A 17,274-nucleotide genomic window follows, 5' to 3' on the forward strand; every position below is an offset into this window, starting at 1 on the left:
TAGCACCTCGTTGCCCTAGGGCGGTCCTACCTCGCCCCCCCCCCCCCCCCTACCCCAAACCCCCACCCCCCCCCCCCCCCCCGGGTCCTGGCTCTTTCTCGAGTTCCGGTCTCCCAGTCTTGCTCTGTCTTCCTCCTCTAGACTACTGGTCCAAGTCCCTTGGACTTTAACTTAGGTCCCTCACGTCCCAAACCTTTGGATGAATCTAGTCACTTTTTGACTTTCCTCCCCCACACTCTCCTATCCCTTTCACCTGTACAATACTCAATCTTCTTGACTTCCTGAGTCTTCAGTTTCTAATCCTCAGGGTTCAGCCCCCCGACTCCCCCCCAAACACTCGTTGCCCACTCTCCCAAGTTTGGCCTTCTCTCTGTCCTCTCTCTTGAGACTACAGTCTGCCCCAGTAGAACTACTATCCCCCTCATATTCAGAACTGCTCTGAATGGCGTCTCTAAAGCTCCAGGTCTCCAGTCTGTCCAGCAGCCTCCCTTCCTCTGAAAAGGAGCCAGCTCACCTCAACACCCACTTAATCCTCCAGCTCCGACACCTCCAGTCCTTCTTCAGATCCTCCTTTATCTTTCTTCCTTTTTTGCTGTCCCTTCTAGCCTTCCACCCTGCCTCCCTCTCTCCAGATTTCTTGCCCAAAGCTCGCTAGTCCATGGCCATTTATTCTCCCAGGCCTGGCCCTTCTCACCTGTGGCTGTACAGGGACACAAGGGACAGAGACTAAAAGGGAGGGTGTCTTCAGTATTGGGTGGGGCTGAAGCCAGACTGTTTGGGAAGGAGCTGGGGAGTGGGCGTGGGCAGCCCCTCCCAAGTCCATCCCCTTTAGTTGAGTTACAGCCTCAGAACTTTGTTTGGAGAAGGTCTGCCAGTTTGTCTCCTGGGCAGGGGGGGGGTGGGGTTGGGTGGAGTAGTGGTAGTGTGTGTGTGTGTGTGTGTGTGTGTGTGTGTGTGTGTGGTCTGCCTTGTACTTTCTTGCTTCTCTTTGTTTCCCTCCCTCCTAGGGAGAAGGTCCAAGGTATCTGAAACCTAGAGCTGGAAAAGCGGGAAGGAGAAGGTCACACACACACACACACACACACACACACACACACACACGCAGAGTCATACACACACACACACCACACAGACACACACAGATACACACACACGTACCACACACACACCACACATACACAGCCCAGCAAATCTCAGTTACCTGTGACAAAGCTGTCACAAAGACGCACACTACACTGTAGATCCAGACACACATTTATCTTCCCTTACCACAGTGGCAATCTACACTGTCGCAGAGACTTTCAAGGTCAGCCAGGTATGCTGGCAGCTAAGACAGGAGGACTGTCATGAGTTCCAGGCTACCCTGGGCTACAGAATGAGACTGAATCCCAAAAACCCAATAGATGAAGAGGTAGCTCAGTGGTTGAGTGTATACTGCTTTTGTAGAATTTGTTTCTCACACCCAGTCTGGTAGCTCACAACCACCTTTATCTCCAGCTGCAGGGGACCCAAGGTTACTTATACCTAAGTGCACATATCCCAACCCAGGCAGACACATATAGACAGAAGTGAAAAAGTAGATGTGGCGACTAACAACTCAAACTGTCTGTACTTTCAGAATTTGGTACCTATACCCACACTGTTGCTTACAACTGTCTAAAACCCCAGTTTTAGACTTTTCTTTCTTTCTTTTTTTTTTTTTTGAGACAGGGTTTCTCTGTGTAGCCCTGGCTGTCCTGAAACTCACTCTGTAGACCAGAGACCAGGCTGGTCATGAACTCAGAGATCTACCTGTCTCTGCCTCTTGAAATAAATAATTAAAAAAAAAAAAAAAAAAAACAATAGAGGAAGGATGTCAAAGACACCCCCACACTCACATGAGAAATGTGGGAGCACCTCTCTCAACACAGTGGGATAGTCCCAGGGTCAGAGGAGGAACTTGGGGGTTTTTGCTAATGCAGTGAAGACATTTGCAAGGGCTATAGGAGTAGCTTAAGGGCAAAAGACTTGTCAAGCATTTGTAAAGCCCTGGACAGCATCCTTAGCATGATAGGAGATGACAACAGGGATCCTTACTACAGTTTCATCAACTAAAACCCCAGTGACATCCACCCACTTGTACATTAATATATTGAGGCAGGCATGGTGACATATGCCCATAATTCAAGCATTTGGGCGGCTATGCATGCAAGGACATCCTAAGCTACAAAGTTAGGCCCTGCCTAAAAAGAGAGAGACATTTTCTCAGTGCTTTCTCTGTTATGTACTGTTACGTTCTGTATGCAGAAACACCCAGACATACACTTAGGCCTCATACTCAACAATGCCCTGAACACACAACCAGGGACACAAATCCTTCTCCCTACATTTGGCCCTGATTTGAGGCAGATGTTTTCTCTTCAGAGACACACCAACAGGAGGGCCACTCATTAGCCTGGCACAAAGAGTCCTCCCACTGCCACCCCCAACTTCAAGGATGTCTACAGATACACAGGTATGAGAGGGGCAGAGGCTCAGAGAGTAATCTGGTGGGGACACTCTTAGAGTCCCCATGCGCTCCTTGCTATCTACCTGCTGAGCAACAGAAGTGGGAATGGCCCAGTGCAGCACCACCCCCGGAGGCCCATCTGGCCAGGACGCAGTGTTCCCAGGCTGGCAGATGTCTGCCCCACCCGGGTAAATTAGGAACCAGCTTGGGCTGGCCACTCTTGGACCCATATCTCCGCTGTCCAGCTGCCCAGCAGCCTATAAACTTCAGCAACAAAGGTTGCTGACTGGGATGACACTGCCAGCTGTAGGACCCAGGCACTGGACAGGCTGTTCTTAATTATCCTGACTCCTTAGTATGTGTCCTTGAGCTCCCTGCAGCTCATCCCTTCTCCCCCAGCACACACACACACACACACACACACACACACACACACACACACGCACGCATCCCCACACAGTTCTTGATACCCAGCTGGGCTGGAGGGCAGGTTGCCTAGTTCACATACCTTCACTACAATAAGCACATGACTCTAACTGAGGTCTGAGCTGGGTGCTAGAGGAAAAAAAACGGTGTTTCATCAGCAAGGGAAATGGCTCCTGTATTCCTGCTAGGCAAAAGGTGACATAAATGGAAAAGCTCGGATCTGAACCTGAGCAACACGGGGCTTATAGTCTGTAGTCCTTCCCTATAGCCGCCCTGTGTTTACATTTGCCACCTTAATGTGCCCATACCGGCTTGTACACACCCTGAGTCCTGCGGGAGGACAAGTCTAAGCTCGTGAATGGGTTCCCCTTCCATGCACTCGCTCCTTGGCGTGCCTAGACCCTGAGTATACCAGGAACACTTCCTGAGTCATGTATGTCTTCAAGCACCCCTTTTTGTCCCCTTGCACCAAGTAGCTGTGGCTTGGAACTTGAAAAACACTCCAAAGCCATGCTTTAGATCCAGTCTATAAGGTGTCTGCAGGTGCAGAGGAGGGCTGGAGACTCAGCCTGCTAAGTGCTTCCCCCAAGGGCTCTAAGCTCAGCTCAGGCCCCCAGTGTAAGGGCTGCAGAAGTAAAGTTAGACAGTGGAGTTTCTGTGCCAAGGAATTTCAGGAAGCCTCCTCTGGAGGCAGGTTCAGCCTTAAGGGGACCCTGGCATCTTCTGCCTTCCTGTCAGTCTTCATCAGTCTCACCCCAGGGGTGGCTGAAAGCATCCCGGCAGGAACTAGCGGGGTGTGTACAGATCCTTAATCCCCAGTCTGGCAGGCCCAGCCTCTGCCCAGGGCGCCCACTAATTCCCAAACTAAACAGCAGGTGGTGTTGGGCCCATTGCCTGCTTAATCCATTCCCAACTAGCCTGGGGCTGGCCATGGGGCCTAAAGAGTCCCAACATTTGAGTTTTTAAGGAAGAGAGCAAACGCTTCTATGACAGGCATTACAGCCCTAGGAAGAATATCTTTAAGAGCAGGCTTCTTACTGAAGACAGATTCTTTCCACAACTGCCACCAAAATCATGCATGATTGCTATGAATGGATCTGTGTGAGAGACGGGGCGACAAATATGTGTGCAGTCTCTGTAGCTGTCCACAAGTGCTCACCTACCTATCCATCCACTGACAAACACAGCTGTTTAACATTATTTTATTGAGGAGTGTGAGGCAGGAAGAGGTGGGGGGCATTGCAGCCTCCCCAGGCCCCACCAGGGGGAACAGACCCCCTCCCACCTCCTAAGTGGCCCCCTGCATTATGGGGGTTGTGCAAACTCTGCCCCATGGGGAAAGAGGAGGGTATGAAGTGGCAGCAGCAGGGATGGGGGTGGCTACTGGGTGCTGGGGGGCTTGTAGGGCTCCAGGAGGAGGGCAGAGAAGGTGTTGACTTTGTCGGCTCCCCGAACCTCGTGAGGTAACAGTGGCAGCTTTACAATGTGAAAGTCTTCATATAAGTCTTCCATCTGTAATCAGGTTAGAGAGCAGAAAGCAGGCTGAGGGCTGGGCGGTTAGGGCAGAAGCTAAGGGTAAGGTAAGAGGGGCCAGCAAATCCAGGGATGGCCTGGGTGTCAGGCCTCCCAGTCCTGCCTCAGTCCTCTGAATACAGAAGGCTCAGGACGTGTGCACATGCACGCATACTAGGCGAGCATTCTCTACAGCCCCGGCCCTCAGAGAATACCGTAAAAGACATGGGACTCTTGGCTGGGCAGGTGGGCATACCTGGTCCAGGTACTTGGCCTGGATCTTGTGTCGAGCCTCACACATCTTGCAGGGTTTCTCAGGGTCAGGGAAGACAAGCTGGTTGACGATGATGTTGTGGGTGTCGATCTTGCACTTAGCCAGCTCCTGGATCAGCCGCTCCGTCTCGTACAAGGACAAGAACTCGGCGATGCACACACAGATGAACGTTGTCTGTTCCTGTAGGGCACAAGACAGGAGGGAGGAAGGGATCTGGCTGACCCCATCCTCAGGAGCCTCTCACCTCCTGCTGAACTGCAGCATAACTCACAGGGTCCTTGAACTGTTCGCTAACGGATCGGATGACAGGCAACGTCTCTTCCAGCTTGGAGGCCAGTTGGTCAGCATTCATGTCCCCCAGGCCCAGCATGTTGCACATCTGTGGGGATGAGGGAATAGGCTTGCCAGCTTCCTGGGCCCATCAGAGCCTCGGGGTCAGGGGCTTAGTGAATACTGCAGCATCTCTACTAAAGGTGCGGGCCCGGGGTCCAACTCATGGGGTAGGTCTGTGGAATTGTAGCTCCTCCATTGTGTGGGCTAACATGACCACACTATCTGACCTCCTGACCTCTCAGGCTGCCATCTTCACGCCTTCCCTTCAAGAGCTGTTGTGCTTTGTAAGCACTCACGTGTTTTATTACGAATTGATGGTAGGCACTTAGTAGATGCTCAGCAGACATGCTCCAGAGGTGGACATGAGGATTGGGGCAAGTGTCACTGTATTGATGGCTCACAGAACCATTGCTGTGGTCTCCATTTTTTTTTTTTAGGTACATGTGCTGTTGAAGTGAGCACCACAGTTGATAGAGAAGAAAAGGAAGAACCAGAGAGGTGAAAAGATTTACTTGAGGGCACACAGCAGGTGAGATGTGGAGGGAGGGAGACCATGCCTCTTACTCTGCCCCAAAGAACACGGTTTGGGTTAAGGCACTGAGAGCAGGAGGGGTGTGAGAGAGAGCAGGAGGGTGTGGCACCTGCCTGTGAGATGAAGGGGCTGATCTGGTTCTTGATCTGCATCAGGCGGCCCAGGCCCCGCTCCACGATGGTAGGGAAGTTCAGTAGCCTGAGTGTATGGCCGGTGGGTGCTGTGTCGAACACTACCACGGAGAAGTTCATGCCCTTCACCAGCCTGGGGGGAAGATGAGGGTCAGGCTCACACCAGAGGCCACAAGCCCTCCCGGGGCAGGCAGGCACCCCCAATCCCTGGCAGGCTGACCTCATGACCTCAGCATAACTCATGGCTTCATCGATGCCAGGGAAGGCGCTCATGGCCTCCTGCATCATCTTCTTGCCCATGCTCAGCATGTTGTCTTCCTCGAAGAACTCGTCGGGGAGCTCTGCAACGCCCAGGCTGGGGTCTATCTCCTGGGGGCCGAGGGGACCAGACTCAGGCTGCTGCGATGACGGACTCCCAGAGGGGGCCTCAACTCCTAGGTGCAGGCCAGAGGAAGCCCATGTAGGGCTGGCTCCAACCACATAGGATCCCGGGTCTGTCCCATCAATGGTTTAACCTTCACAATCAAGTAAGAAATTGCAAACTTGGACTAGGGGAGGCCCCAAAGACAAGTTGAAACCCAAACCCACTACAGGAATTTGCAAAGGCAACCCAAAATTTGCTTCCCCGATAAACAACCACAGCTAGCTCCGACCACTTTCAGATTATGCCTCTAATGTGGGTCACCTCTGAATATAATTCTTTAATTTTTAAAACAAGGCCATTATGTAGCTGAGCCTGGCTGTCCTCACCCTCCTCAAGGGTGTTCCATCAGGCTCGCTGGCCAGTTATTCTGTAGGTCACCCTGCCCCTGCCCATCTGCTCTCCCTCTTGGGTAGTAGTCTCTATTTTGAGGGGTGGGGAGCAGGGCTGCAGATGGAACCAAGGGCTTTATACAGGCCAGGCTAGTGCTCCTTCACATTATACTTCTAGCTACTCACTGGGAGGTTAAGCAGGTGCTCTATCACTGAGCAATTCCCAAGCCCCTTAATGGTAACTACCTTGTAGCCAGGCATTAGACCCTGTGACCACAGTCTGTGACAACTAGATTTTAATAAGAGCTCTACTACTGAGCTCCAGCTCCAGCCTCAGGCTCCTCACAGCTCCAGTTCTGCTCCTTCATTGCTGTAGGCAGTTTCCTCCATTCTGTTTATCCATAGCTGTTTGGTATTGCTGTTTTGGGGACAAAACCAGACTCCAACAGTAATACCTGCCACCAGCTCCTAATGACAGGTCTCCAGTGGATGCTTGAAAGACAAACTATGCCTACTCTGACACGTGTCTGTATCTCATTCCTCCTCAAATATCTCCTGTCTCATTCACTGTGGAAGTCCCAGCCTTTGCATGAAGGGGAGGCCCCTGACTGGGCCTGGCGGCACAGGCTTCTAACTCCAACAATTAAGCAGGACAGGAAAGTTGCAAAGTGAGCTCAAAGCGGGCTGTAAACTTAAGTGAGATTAAAACCAACAAGTCAAATCCACAGATAAAAATGCAATGGGTCAGGCCAGATGGCAGCAGCACTTTCAGTCCCAGGGCTTGGGAGGCAAAGACAGACAAATCTCTATGAATTGAAGGCCAGCCTGGTTTATTTATTTATTTTTTTTTTAGATTTTTTGAGACAGGGTTTCTCTGTATAGCCCTGGCTGTCCTGGAACTCACTCTGTAGACCAGGCTGGCCTCGAACTCAGAAATCCGCCTGCCTCTGCCTCCCAAGTGCTGGGATTAAAGGTGTGTGCCACCACCGCCCGGCACCAGTCTGGTTTATAGAGAGAGTTCTAAGACAGCCAGGGATACATAGAGAGAGACACTGTCTTGAAAAACCAAAACCAGCCGGGTGGTGGTGGCACACGCCTTTAATCCCAGCACTTGGGAGGCAGAGGCAGGCAGATTTCTGAGTTCAAGGTCAGCCTGGTCTACAAAGTGAGTTCCAGGATAGCCAGGGCTACACAGAGAAACCCTGTTTCAAAACAAAAAACAAAACAAAACCCAAAACAAAAACAAAAAAAAAACCAAACCAAACCAAACAACTGTACCAGGTCAGTAAGATGGTTCAGCAAGTCATGAAACTCGATCCATGACAGAGCTGAGTTCCATTCTGGAGCCCTGGGAAGGAGAAGAGAGGAAGCAGGCGGTCACACACAAGAATAACGGGGGATAAAGGGCTGAGAGCTCAGGGTGAATCTGGCATAGTATGCACCAGGCCCTGCCTTCAATCCCTACTCCTGGAAAATAGGTTGAGGAAAAAGATGGGGGTGTAACACCTCATCTGCCTCAGGAAACACCCCTAGTTCTACATACTTCCTTCTGATTTCCACCCTTGGCAGAGCCTAAGCTAGGCAGAGCTCAGCCTTCAAGAACTAGCCCCCACCCCATCTCCCTGCTGCAATCAAATATGCCCTACCACCGTCTTTCTCAAACAAGTCCTTCTAAAGGCAGGGGTGGAGCTGTGCTCCTGCAGGCTCGGCTTCTCTAGAGGCTGAGGCAGGAGAAGCACCTGTACCCCGAGGGTGAGGCTAGACCCGGCAGGCAGCAGTGAAACTCTGTTCCAGCAGCTCCACTTCCCTGCTGCGGGGTTCCCATTCTCAGCTTCCATCCCCACAGTTACTGTGTCACTCATTAAAACCAAGCTGTCATAGGCACTGGAGGGATGGCTCAGTGGTTAAGAGTATGGGCTGCTATTCCAGAGGACCCAGGTTCAATTCCCAGCACCCACATGGAGACTCACTACTATCTATAACTCTAGTTCCAGGGGCACTGGCTTCTGAGGGCACTGCATGCACATAGTACAAAAAAACACATGTAGATCTAACAACTATGCACATAAAAATATTAATCATAAACGATGCCATTTTTGTCAGTCGCCAGGACACATACCGGTCATACCAGCACTTTTGATCAGACGTTCAAGGTCATCCTTGTCAACATATCAAGGTTTAGTCCACACTAGACCACATGAGACTCTGTCTCAAAAACCAGCCAGCCAGCCAGATAGCCAACCAACCAAAAACCAAACCAAACCAACAAAAATCCACAATAATGTGAACAGGAGAGATGTGTCAGCAGCTCAATCGTCAGGAGCATTTGCTGCTCTGCAGGGAACCGAGGTTTGATTTCTAGCACCCATATTGGGGCACATCACAATTAGGTCCAGGGCACACACACCGTATATTCGTTCTAGAGTATCTGAGGTCAAGAACCCAGGTGAAGGTGAAGGTGGTACCATGATTCTGTAACCCCTGTGCTGCTATGGTAAGATAGGTGGAGAAGCCCTGGTAGCTCTCAGGCCACTCAGCCTAGTGTACACAGCAGTAAACAACAGACTGTCTCAAACAAGGAGGAAGAGCCAGTACCAACAATGTCTTAGGATGTCCTGACTTCCACAGTGACACACTGGCATGAGTGTGTGTGTGCACTAGCGTACATACACACACACTCACAGAGAAAACCTGGTGATCTCACTGTTTCACTTCCAAAATATAGTCTAAATCTAACTATTCACCCCCTCCCCCCTTTTATGAGACTACTGTGTCATGATCTGGGAACATCCACACATCCAGCTTTCTTGTTACTCTTCCCAAATTCACCCTTGATTTGCAGTCCAACTTCCATATGACCATCAGATATGTGGCTTTAAAAAAAAAAAAAAAAAAAAAAAACTTTTAGAGACAGAATTTCTCTGTGTAGCCTTGGCGGTGCTGGAACTCGGCCTTAAACTCAGAGGTCGTCCTGCCTCTGTCTCCCTAGTGCTGAGATTAAAGGTGTGTGCCGATATTCCCAGCTGATTTAGTATTTTTCTTTTAAAGACAGGGTCTTACTATGTAGCCCTGATAGCCTCAAATTTATGTTAATCCACCTGCCGCTGCCTCTCTAGTGCAGGGATTGAAGGTGTGTGCCATCCTGCCCAGCCCTTTTCAAACTCGAGAGCTGGGAATGCAGGCTGGCACTGTATAGCACATGGGATGCCCTGGCCTTTACCTCAAGCAGCAGCAGCAGTAGCAGCAGCAGCAGCAGCAGCACCACTAACAACACAATAATAACCAAAACAAACATGAACACGGAGCCAGAGAGATGGCTCAGCAGTTAAGAGCATGTGCTGATCTTCCAGAGGACCGTCACCCATTCCCAGTACCCACTCAGGGGTGGGAGTTCACAAGTGTCTTCAAACTTAAGCTCAAGGAGGCCCTGGTATTGCTGGTCCCTGCACATGTAACTAAAGATAAACTAAATCTTTAAAAGAATAACTGTGTATATTAAAAATCGTCTATCAAACGTAGACGCCAAGCCAAAGTGCTTGCCCAGCCAGCGGAGCCCCACAGTGTGCATCTCTGGTTGGGCTTCCTTCTTCCCCTTGTTTGCCCAGTTCTGGTTTATTGCCTTTCTCCCTGCTCCTTAAAGGTTTCCTTCCCACAAGCCCCTCTGGGAGTATGTTGGGGAAGGTGTGACACCCAGAGTTGAGTACGTAGACTATGATTGGCCTGGTGGCTGCTGGTAGGTACGTCCTCAAAAGGCCTTATGGTTGGGGCTGGAGAGATGGCTCGGTGTTAAGAGTACTGGCTGCTCTTGTAGTGGCTCTGGGCTGGATTCCTAGCACCCAGATGGTGGCTCACAACCACCTATAAGTCCAGACCCAGGGTGTCTGATGCCCTCATCTGGCCTGCATGGGTACCATGAACACCTGTCACTCAAACAAGATCAAAAAGCCTTACGGGGACCTCAGCCAGAGCTGAGGCCAGCTTTACTTACCATAGCAAAGAGGTTGTCATAGCCTTTGACCTTGGTAGGCACCTTGGAGAACTTCTGATCGAAAGCGTCTGAGATGTTGTGAGCTGGGTCCGTGGAAATGATCAGAACACTCTCCCGTCCCTTCGATAGCTGGACTGCCAGGCTGCAGCTGCACAAAAGGAACGTGAGAAGATGAGTGAGCAGTCAGTTACGGAGGTGGTGTTTGTCGAAGAACATACAAGGTCAGGCCACAGAATCCTGGATCAGCAGAGACCTTATGACCAATGTATGGGTCCCAGTGAGATCAAGCCTTACTTAATCCTTGAAGAGATCACCACCTGACTCTGATTCATTCGGATGGGACTGGTGTGCAATATTCAGCTGACTGACTGGGGTCTCTTTGAATGCCTGTTTCTGCTTTTGTTTTTTCTTTTTTGGCACTCAGTGGCACAGTCCAGCTGTCCAGCAGGCAGACTGCTTTCCCTCCCTCCCTCTACTTGTTCAGGACAACGTACTTCACCGAACCCAGGCACCACAATCACGTGCCCTTTCCACTCCCTTTTACTTCTTCCCTCTCTGGCATCAAACAGAAGTCTGTTATACTAAGACAGCTTGCCCTAGTGTCGCTCCCTGGCTGGGGGGGGGGGGGTACTGTCCGGCGGACTGCCGGATTTACATGTTCCTCTGCACACCCCACACGCTGAATTCACAAGACCCAAAGAGAGATAATCCAAGTCAGGATGCTAGGCTTGCATTCAGGAGGTATCTTCAGCAGGCTGTAGTAACTTCCGGAGAGAAACAACCCCGTAGAGCCATGCTCAGCTCGCTTTGCCCGATCGGGAAGAAAAAGCCGGTCCCTGTCCTCCCCTTGGTCCAGTGGTACATCCCGTCCCCTTGGCTCCGCTAGAGCCTCCTTACCTGCAGGTGGTCTTACCAACGCCACCCTTGCCCCCGACGAAGATCCACTTAAGGCTACGCTGCTCGATGATATTGCTAAGCGTGGGTTCCAGCGGCTCCACATCAGGTGCATCCTCGAACTCGTCTGCTTCAACCCCCCACCCGGCCACCCCCGCCGCCATCTTGGACCCTGCTCACGTGATTACTCGGGGCGCACCAAGTGCTAAATACCTGCAGGGGAAATGAGCCTGCCACAGCCCTGTGCAGGCTGGAAGACTGACTTATTTTCCTCCTGCATTGACATTTAGAGATAGTGAGCGCTATGGTTTCGCCGTTTTATGACTCAAGGGCTCACCTTTGTGAACTCTTGTCTGTAGTTTTCTAAGGATTCCCCTGTCTCGTGGACATATTGGTATGACCCACACTACTGCTCTTCACTGATTGGACCCTAAGTCTTGCGGCACTCTTTTCATTGGCTGAATCTTGTCTTACTTCTACTAGTCACGCTCAAGTCCCTGCAGGCGTCAACCTCTCCTTAGCAACCAGGCAAACATCCTGTCCAAGCTTTTTGCGTGAAGTTAGAGCAGAGGTATCTCTAGATTCCATAGGCTCGGTTTCCTGATTATCATTTCCTTCTTACTGTTTTGGACCTCGGCACTCTGCTTTTTCTCTAGGTGTGCTCAGGGTTCAGCAAATCCAATTTTAATCGAGTCCCTGTCCTTGGGAAGGAATACGCAGCTCAAAACATTAAGTCTTAGGTATTCAGCCTGGAGATATGTTCGGCTTCATTTTAGTGCTCCAGCCTCTTAAATACTAATCTCAGGCATTGTCTAGCTGCACGCAGCCAGCGGTATTCTAATTTCAAACTAAGAGATTAAATGAGGAGACAGATGCCAACCCTGGAGTTGCTTCTATTTCTAATAGGAGGTATCAAGTTAGATATGCTTTGTAGACTTGGTTAGGGGCCAGACAAGTTCCTAAGGGACAACTGAAAACAAGGTCTCCAAACAAGATCCGTTCAGTTACAGAGTTCTGGTGGCCGCCTGGGATTGTGCTCTCCCAGCCCTTACAGGGGGCCCGGGTCCCAGACGGTGGTCCCATTCTCAGGGAGCTTCTGTCTGCTTAACTAACTCGTGTCTAGCAGGATTAGGGATCCGAGGACCAGAAGGAAAGGGACCGACTTCTGGGCTCCATCGCCTGGTCGCCAGGTCAGAACCCTGTGGCCCCACCTAGGCTCCGCCCACTCTGCGTTGGCTCCTGGGGTCCGACCCCTCTTCCCAGCATGCATCGCTCCAGACGAAGCCGGTCCCACGCCAAGCGCGCGGTCTGAGATCCTTTCCCGACGTCCTTTGCACGGCATCTAGCCACAAAATGGCTGCCCGAGGGAGACGGGCGGAGCCTCCGGGTCGGGAGGCGCCCGGCCCGGCGGGCAGCGGCAGGAGCCGATGTGCTGAGTCGGGGCCGGGAACGTCACCCGAGAGTGGGGACGACGAGGTGTCGGGCTCGAGTCCGGTGTCCAGCGGTGTGAACTTGTTTGCCAACGATGGCAGCTTCCTGGAGCTGTTCAAGCGGAAGATGGAGGAAGAGCAGCGGCAGCGGCAGGAGGAGCCACCCCCGGGCCCGCAGCGACCCGATCCACCGGCCTCCGCCGCGGCGGGCCCAGGGATTCCGAAGAGGAAGGGCGGCCCAGGCCCCACGCTCAGCTTCGTAAGGAGCCGCGGGGGTGGGGGCGGGCGCCGGGGCCCGCGTTGGCTGGGGGAGTCGGGCCCGGGAAGGGGCGTCATGATCCAAGGCAGCCCTCCGCCCGGCTGCCTGGAAGGTCCTGGTCGCTTGCTGAGAATCTTGAGCCTGGATTCCGGACAAGAAGTGTTTCTGGGCGGGAATAGGAATCCTTAGATCTCACTCGTGGGACCTGAGAACCGGGAAATTGCACTGGAAGCAGCGCTCTGGGGTTAGGGGACCCTAGATGCTAGGATTCCTGTTTGATTTGTACCCAGTCTTTGAATAATGAGGCCCACCTATAATGTGGGGGAAAAGGAGGAGACACATTCAAATCCCGAGTCTGCTGTAATCGTTAGACTCGACTCAGGACCGTAGCCGGGCGTGGTGGTACACGCCTTGTATTACCTGCACTCCGGATGCAAGAAGAGGAGGATTCGAAAAAGTGAGACCTTGTCCCAACTAAACAAAACCAACCAACCAATAACAAAAAGCAAATCACCGACTTTGTGGCCTTAGCAAGATAAATCGATTCCTTTCTGTATTATTTAACTAATGTCCGTTGATTGAGCACCTTACCTTGTGCTGGGTATTTGGTGGTGTCTTTGACAGAAAAGAACGTTGTTTGGAGTGTGGGTGACCTATCCTGATCTTCTGTAGTTCTAATAATTGAGATTTTGATGTATTTCATAAAGGGGTCCTAGAAAAGTCAGAAAAGACTCTTAAAGAACAAGACCAGTTCTCTACTGGGAGCAAGTCTCTTCATCCTCTTATATTTGGTAAAGTCTGTAGACATTTTGGTTGTCAAACTCTTAAGAGGAGATGCTAGTGACATCTATAGGTAGATAGCAGGTATGCTCTTCTAACACAAGGGATGACAAAGAAGGATCTAGCCGAAAATGTCAAGTGTCATGTTGAGGAGCCTCGGGTTAAATAAGTTGGACATATACTCTGTTAGTTTTGAGCTTGCTTTGTCTCTGATGTTGAGGCTCGTAGTGGGGAGGAGGAAATGTTGGTTTGAGAATAATAGACTGTGGGTCAAATCTTGGATCCAGTTCTGTGGTTTGGGGTAAGGCTTAAGTTTGTTTAGGTCTTAAAAGTGTGTATGTGTGAGGTCTTAAAAGTGTGTATGTGTGAGCCTCCAAAGTGGCACATACATGGAATCCTAGCACTGTGGTGCTTGAGGCAGGAGGATTGCAGATTCTGAACAAAGGTTACATTGTTTATAAAAACAACACAGTGTGTGTGTGTGTGTGTGTGTGTCTGTCTGTCTGTCTGTCCAGTAGTGTGTGCCTGTAGTATCAGCTACTCAGGAGCTGAGGAAGGATCTGAAGTCCAGAATGAGTTCAGAGCCAGCCTGAGCAACTTAGTGAGGCGCTGTCTCAGAAATGAAATCTGGGGATTTAACTCCGCGGAAGATGGCTCGCTTTGAATGCATGGGATCGTAGATTCCATCTGCAGTACTGCACTAAAGCGATTGGGGGAGTGGTCCCGCAGGCACTGCCTAGTTGAAGGGTAAGAACAGGGTAATGTCTTGAAAGCTCCCAGTTAAGGGGAGAACATGAGGCCAGGGTGAAAACTCAGAGCCAGACTGTTCTTAAGAGGAAGTGGGAACTGACAGGGCCTGGGTTGATGTGACAGTCCAGGAATAGGAGCGGCAGTGGTGTCACTGCCTCTCTGACTTATTCCTGAGTAGCCATTGTCATTATATTCCTAAAAAACGCCAGGCCCGCTCAGGGTAGGAGACTTAGGGATGCTGTGGTTCAGGGTGCTCCTGCTGGCCTTGCGCATCTGATCCTGAGGCGTGCTCTCTTGTTGGCAGCCTGTCCTAGTTCTCCCAGAAACTTGTCTTTATTTCTAAAAGGAGATAGTTATTACCTTCAAATAGCATAACTGACTATGAGAGGAGATGCCATGGTCACAGCGCTCTGTGTGGTCTGTAGGGCTCCATAGATAGTGAAGTTCAGCTAAGGAAGCTGTGTGGTCCCTGACAGGACAGTGAGGCCAGTTCCCAGCAAGGTCAGCCCTCCTCTGCCCCCCGGGGAGGGTAGCCTGGGGCCCAGGACTGCCTGGGCATGGCAGCCCAGGGCAGGTGCTGAGGCGAGTGCTCCTCTCTGATTGCTGCGCAGGTCGGCCGGCTGGAGGAGCTGGGCGAGGCGTCGCTAGGAAGGTGTAGTGGGCCTCAGCACCGCCAAGGGCGGGCCCGGCTCCTGTAACCCTTGCAGTCTTCTGTCCCTTCACCCAGGTGGGCAAGCGCAGAGGCGGGAACAAACTAGCCCTCAAGACGGGAATAGTAGCCAAGAAGCAGAAGACGGAGGATGAGGTGAGTGGGCTGCCACCCTAACTGCCTTTTCCTTCCACACTGGGTGCCCAGTGGTCGGGCTTTGGATGGGTGGGCCTTGTAGGGTGGGAGGCTCCCCAGATAACCTACTTCTGCTTATTCTTACCTCAGACCCAGGGCCTTTCAGTGACATTGGGGATGGGTCAGCTGTCTCATGGTGTTCCTGAGTTTTGTCCCCAGCTTGTTGGGCATCTGTCTTCCAACCATTCCTTCCCTCCTCCGCCCCCACAGGTATTAACAAGTAAAGGTGACGCATGGGCCAAGTACATGGCAGAAGTGAAAAAGTACAAAGCCCACCAGTGCGGGGACGATGATAAAACTCGGCCCCTGGTGAAGTGACTCCTCCCGGGGCTCCCTACCCGGGACTCTGCGATGTACATAATATTTAATGCGGTTCTGGCAGCGGCCTTCTCTGGAGGACTGATACACAGAAGGAAACGAAGGCGCTTGCTGTGGCCGCAGACCGTTCTCCAGGACTCTTTTTTACCTTGAGCACTTGCCTCCTCAGACTTTTAGACCAGTGGTTTACTGTGCCCTGTCTTCCCATCACCTTGCTCTCTGGCTCTGTCTCTTCTTGCTGTCTTTCTCCTTTTAGCAGTCACTTCTGAGAAGTAAAGAACCTGACTTAGTGCTGGAGTTTGTGCCTGGTTTATCTTCTTTGTGATCTCCAAGCTAAGTCTTTCCCCATTAGTGGATACCACATCTGCCCGAGCTGGGGTGGACCCATTGTGGGAAGGAAAGGGGAAGGTTCTGTAGGTAGGGGCACATGCTGCCTCTCTAGGACTCTGCAGACATCCTCAGTAACTGTGACTATTGAAGTCTGGTCTTGTTTGTGGTTTTGTTTTGAGGCAGGGACTTATGTACAGAGTTCTCTCCTGCCTCAGCAGCATGCCTTCCAAGTCTCCTCACAGTATCAGTTTAGCGGGACTCGGGTTAGTCTGGGTTGAGTGTGCTTGCCTAGTGCACGTGGTGCTCGCTGATCAGTCTCTAGCACTTCACCTTCTTTTGCAGTACACTAATCTTAGGTTTTGGCTAATATGGAGCTGTTATTTATTCTCCAGATACTGACCAACTGCTTACTATATGTCAAGGATGTCCTGGTTTCTAGGGACCAGAGCACTGAACAGCCTACATTCTCCCTGTCCTCACAGGAGACTAGTGGGAAATCAGAGGGGATGGGTAACCTTTTTTCGGTGGCGACTACTAACAAGGCTAGGATAGAGGCCTTTGTTGGGGGAGGAGATGTCTGTTTTTAGACCACATTTATATTTTTGGTTGTGAGCCTAACTAACCCTTAGTGGCTGAGCTATCCTTCCAGCCTGTAATGTCAAAAAACTTATTTCTATATATTGTTTCACTCGTGCATGTTATGTCTGTACCACATACGTGCCTGTTACCTGTAGAGGCCAGAAGAGACAGACCCCTTGGAACTAGAGTTAAAGCTGGTTTTGGCTAGAAGAGAGAGACCCCTTGGAGTTAGAGCCGGTTTTGACTGTTACCTGTAGGTTCTAGGGACTTAGAGGGGTCCTCTGGGAGACTGCAGATGCTTTTAACTGCTGAGCTATCTTTCTAGCCTCCTTAGTGACCTTTAATGCAAGTCTGGAGGGAGGTGAATAGCAAGCTTGGATGGGACTGAGGAAGGGCAGATGGCTATGGTCCTGGGATGTTGAGGTGGTGCCCCTGGCTTTTTTTGTCAAAGCAGGCTGGAGGCAAGGCATTGAGTTAACCCATGCTGTGTAGGAGTTAACTCATGCTGGGTAGGAGTTAACCCATGCTGGGTAGGAGCTTGTTGACTCCTTCCTGTGATCTGTGCTTACTAAGTGGAGGCCGGTGGATAAGGAGTTTGGGGTAACTCTTGTTTGTAGATTTTTTTTCTCCAAAACCACATATAAAAAATTAAG

The 17,274-nt window shown here is 51.2% G+C and overlaps 3 protein-coding genes across 5 annotated transcripts in view; 1 reads left to right on the forward strand and 2 right to left on the reverse strand.

Annotated features, from left to right (window-relative positions):
- The window catches only part of Best2 (bestrophin 2), a 7,706-nt gene extending 6,980 nt beyond the window's left edge, over nucleotides 1-726 (reverse strand). Inside the window, exon 1 of the mRNA XM_021220523.1 lies at nucleotides 695-726. The gene's annotated coding sequence lies outside the window, so the exon portion shown is untranslated. The remainder of the gene's footprint in view (nucleotides 1-694) is intronic.
- A 3,373-nt stretch (nucleotides 727-4,099) lies between these two features.
- On the reverse strand, nucleotides 4,100-11,532 carry Get3 (guided entry of tail-anchored proteins factor 3, ATPase). 2 transcript variants are annotated; one of them, XM_021220321.2, is made up of 7 exons: nucleotides 11,335-11,532; nucleotides 10,438-10,585; nucleotides 5,917-6,065; nucleotides 5,679-5,829; nucleotides 4,972-5,079; nucleotides 4,683-4,880; nucleotides 4,100-4,426 (listed from the first exon to the last, which is right to left on the reverse strand). In XM_021220321.2, the coding sequence occupies exons 1-7, from the start codon at nucleotides 11,493-11,495 to the stop codon at nucleotides 4,295-4,297; spliced, it is 1,047 nt and encodes a 348-aa protein (XP_021075980.1). In that variant the 5' UTR covers nucleotides 11,496-11,532; the 3' UTR covers nucleotides 4,100-4,294. The 2 variants fall into 2 exon arrangements, with proteins under 2 accessions (XP_021075980.1, XP_029388559.1); XM_029532699.1 differs by having other exon boundaries at nucleotides 4,103-4,426; nucleotides 5,917-6,130; nucleotides 11,335-11,517.
- Nucleotides 11,533-12,614: 1,082 nt separating this feature from the next.
- Trir (telomerase RNA component interacting RNase) lies at nucleotides 12,615-16,009 on the forward strand. Of its 2 annotated transcripts, XM_021220471.1 has the most exons (3): nucleotides 12,615-13,020; nucleotides 15,278-15,355; nucleotides 15,605-16,009. In XM_021220471.1, exons 1-3 carry the CDS (start codon nucleotides 12,685-12,687, stop codon nucleotides 15,710-15,712), a joined length of 522 nt encoding a protein of 173 aa, XP_021076130.1. In that variant the 5' UTR covers nucleotides 12,615-12,684; the 3' UTR covers nucleotides 15,713-16,009. The 2 variants fall into 2 exon arrangements, with proteins under 2 accessions (XP_021076130.1, XP_029388629.1); XM_029532769.1 differs by lacking the exon at nucleotides 15,605-16,009 and having other exon boundaries at nucleotides 12,626-12,997; nucleotides 15,278-15,354.
- The last annotated feature ends 1,265 nt before the right edge of the window (nucleotides 16,010-17,274 follow it).

Source organism: Mus pahari, chromosome 20 (genome assembly GCF_900095145.1).
Source record: "Mus pahari chromosome 20, PAHARI_EIJ_v1.1, whole genome shotgun sequence".
NCBI lineage: Eukaryota > Metazoa > Chordata > Mammalia > Rodentia > Muridae > Mus > Mus pahari.

Coding starts and splice junctions, on each gene's coding strand:
- Get3 (XM_021220321.2), bottom strand. CDS start 11,495: ATGGCGGCGGGGGTGGCCGGGTGGGGGGTTGAAGCAGACGAGTTCGAG. Junction 5,080..5,678: donor TCAGCCCCTTCATCTCACAG/GCAGGTGCCACA, acceptor TCATCCCCACAG/ATGTGCAACATGCTGGGCCT. Junction 4,881..4,971: donor GCGAACAGTTCAAGGACCCT/GTGAGTTATGCT, acceptor TGTGCCCTACAG/GAACAGACAACGTTCATCTG.
- Trir (XM_021220471.1), top strand. CDS start 12,685: ATGGCTGCCCGAGGGAGACGGGCGGAGCCTCCGGGTCGGGAGGCGCCC. Junction 13,021..15,277: donor CAGGCCCCACGCTCAGCTTC/GTAAGGAGCCGC, acceptor CCCTTCACCCAG/GTGGGCAAGCGCAGAGGCGG. Junction 15,356..15,604: donor AGCAGAAGACGGAGGATGAG/GTGAGTGGGCTG, acceptor CCGCCCCCACAG/GTATTAACAAGTAAAGGTGA.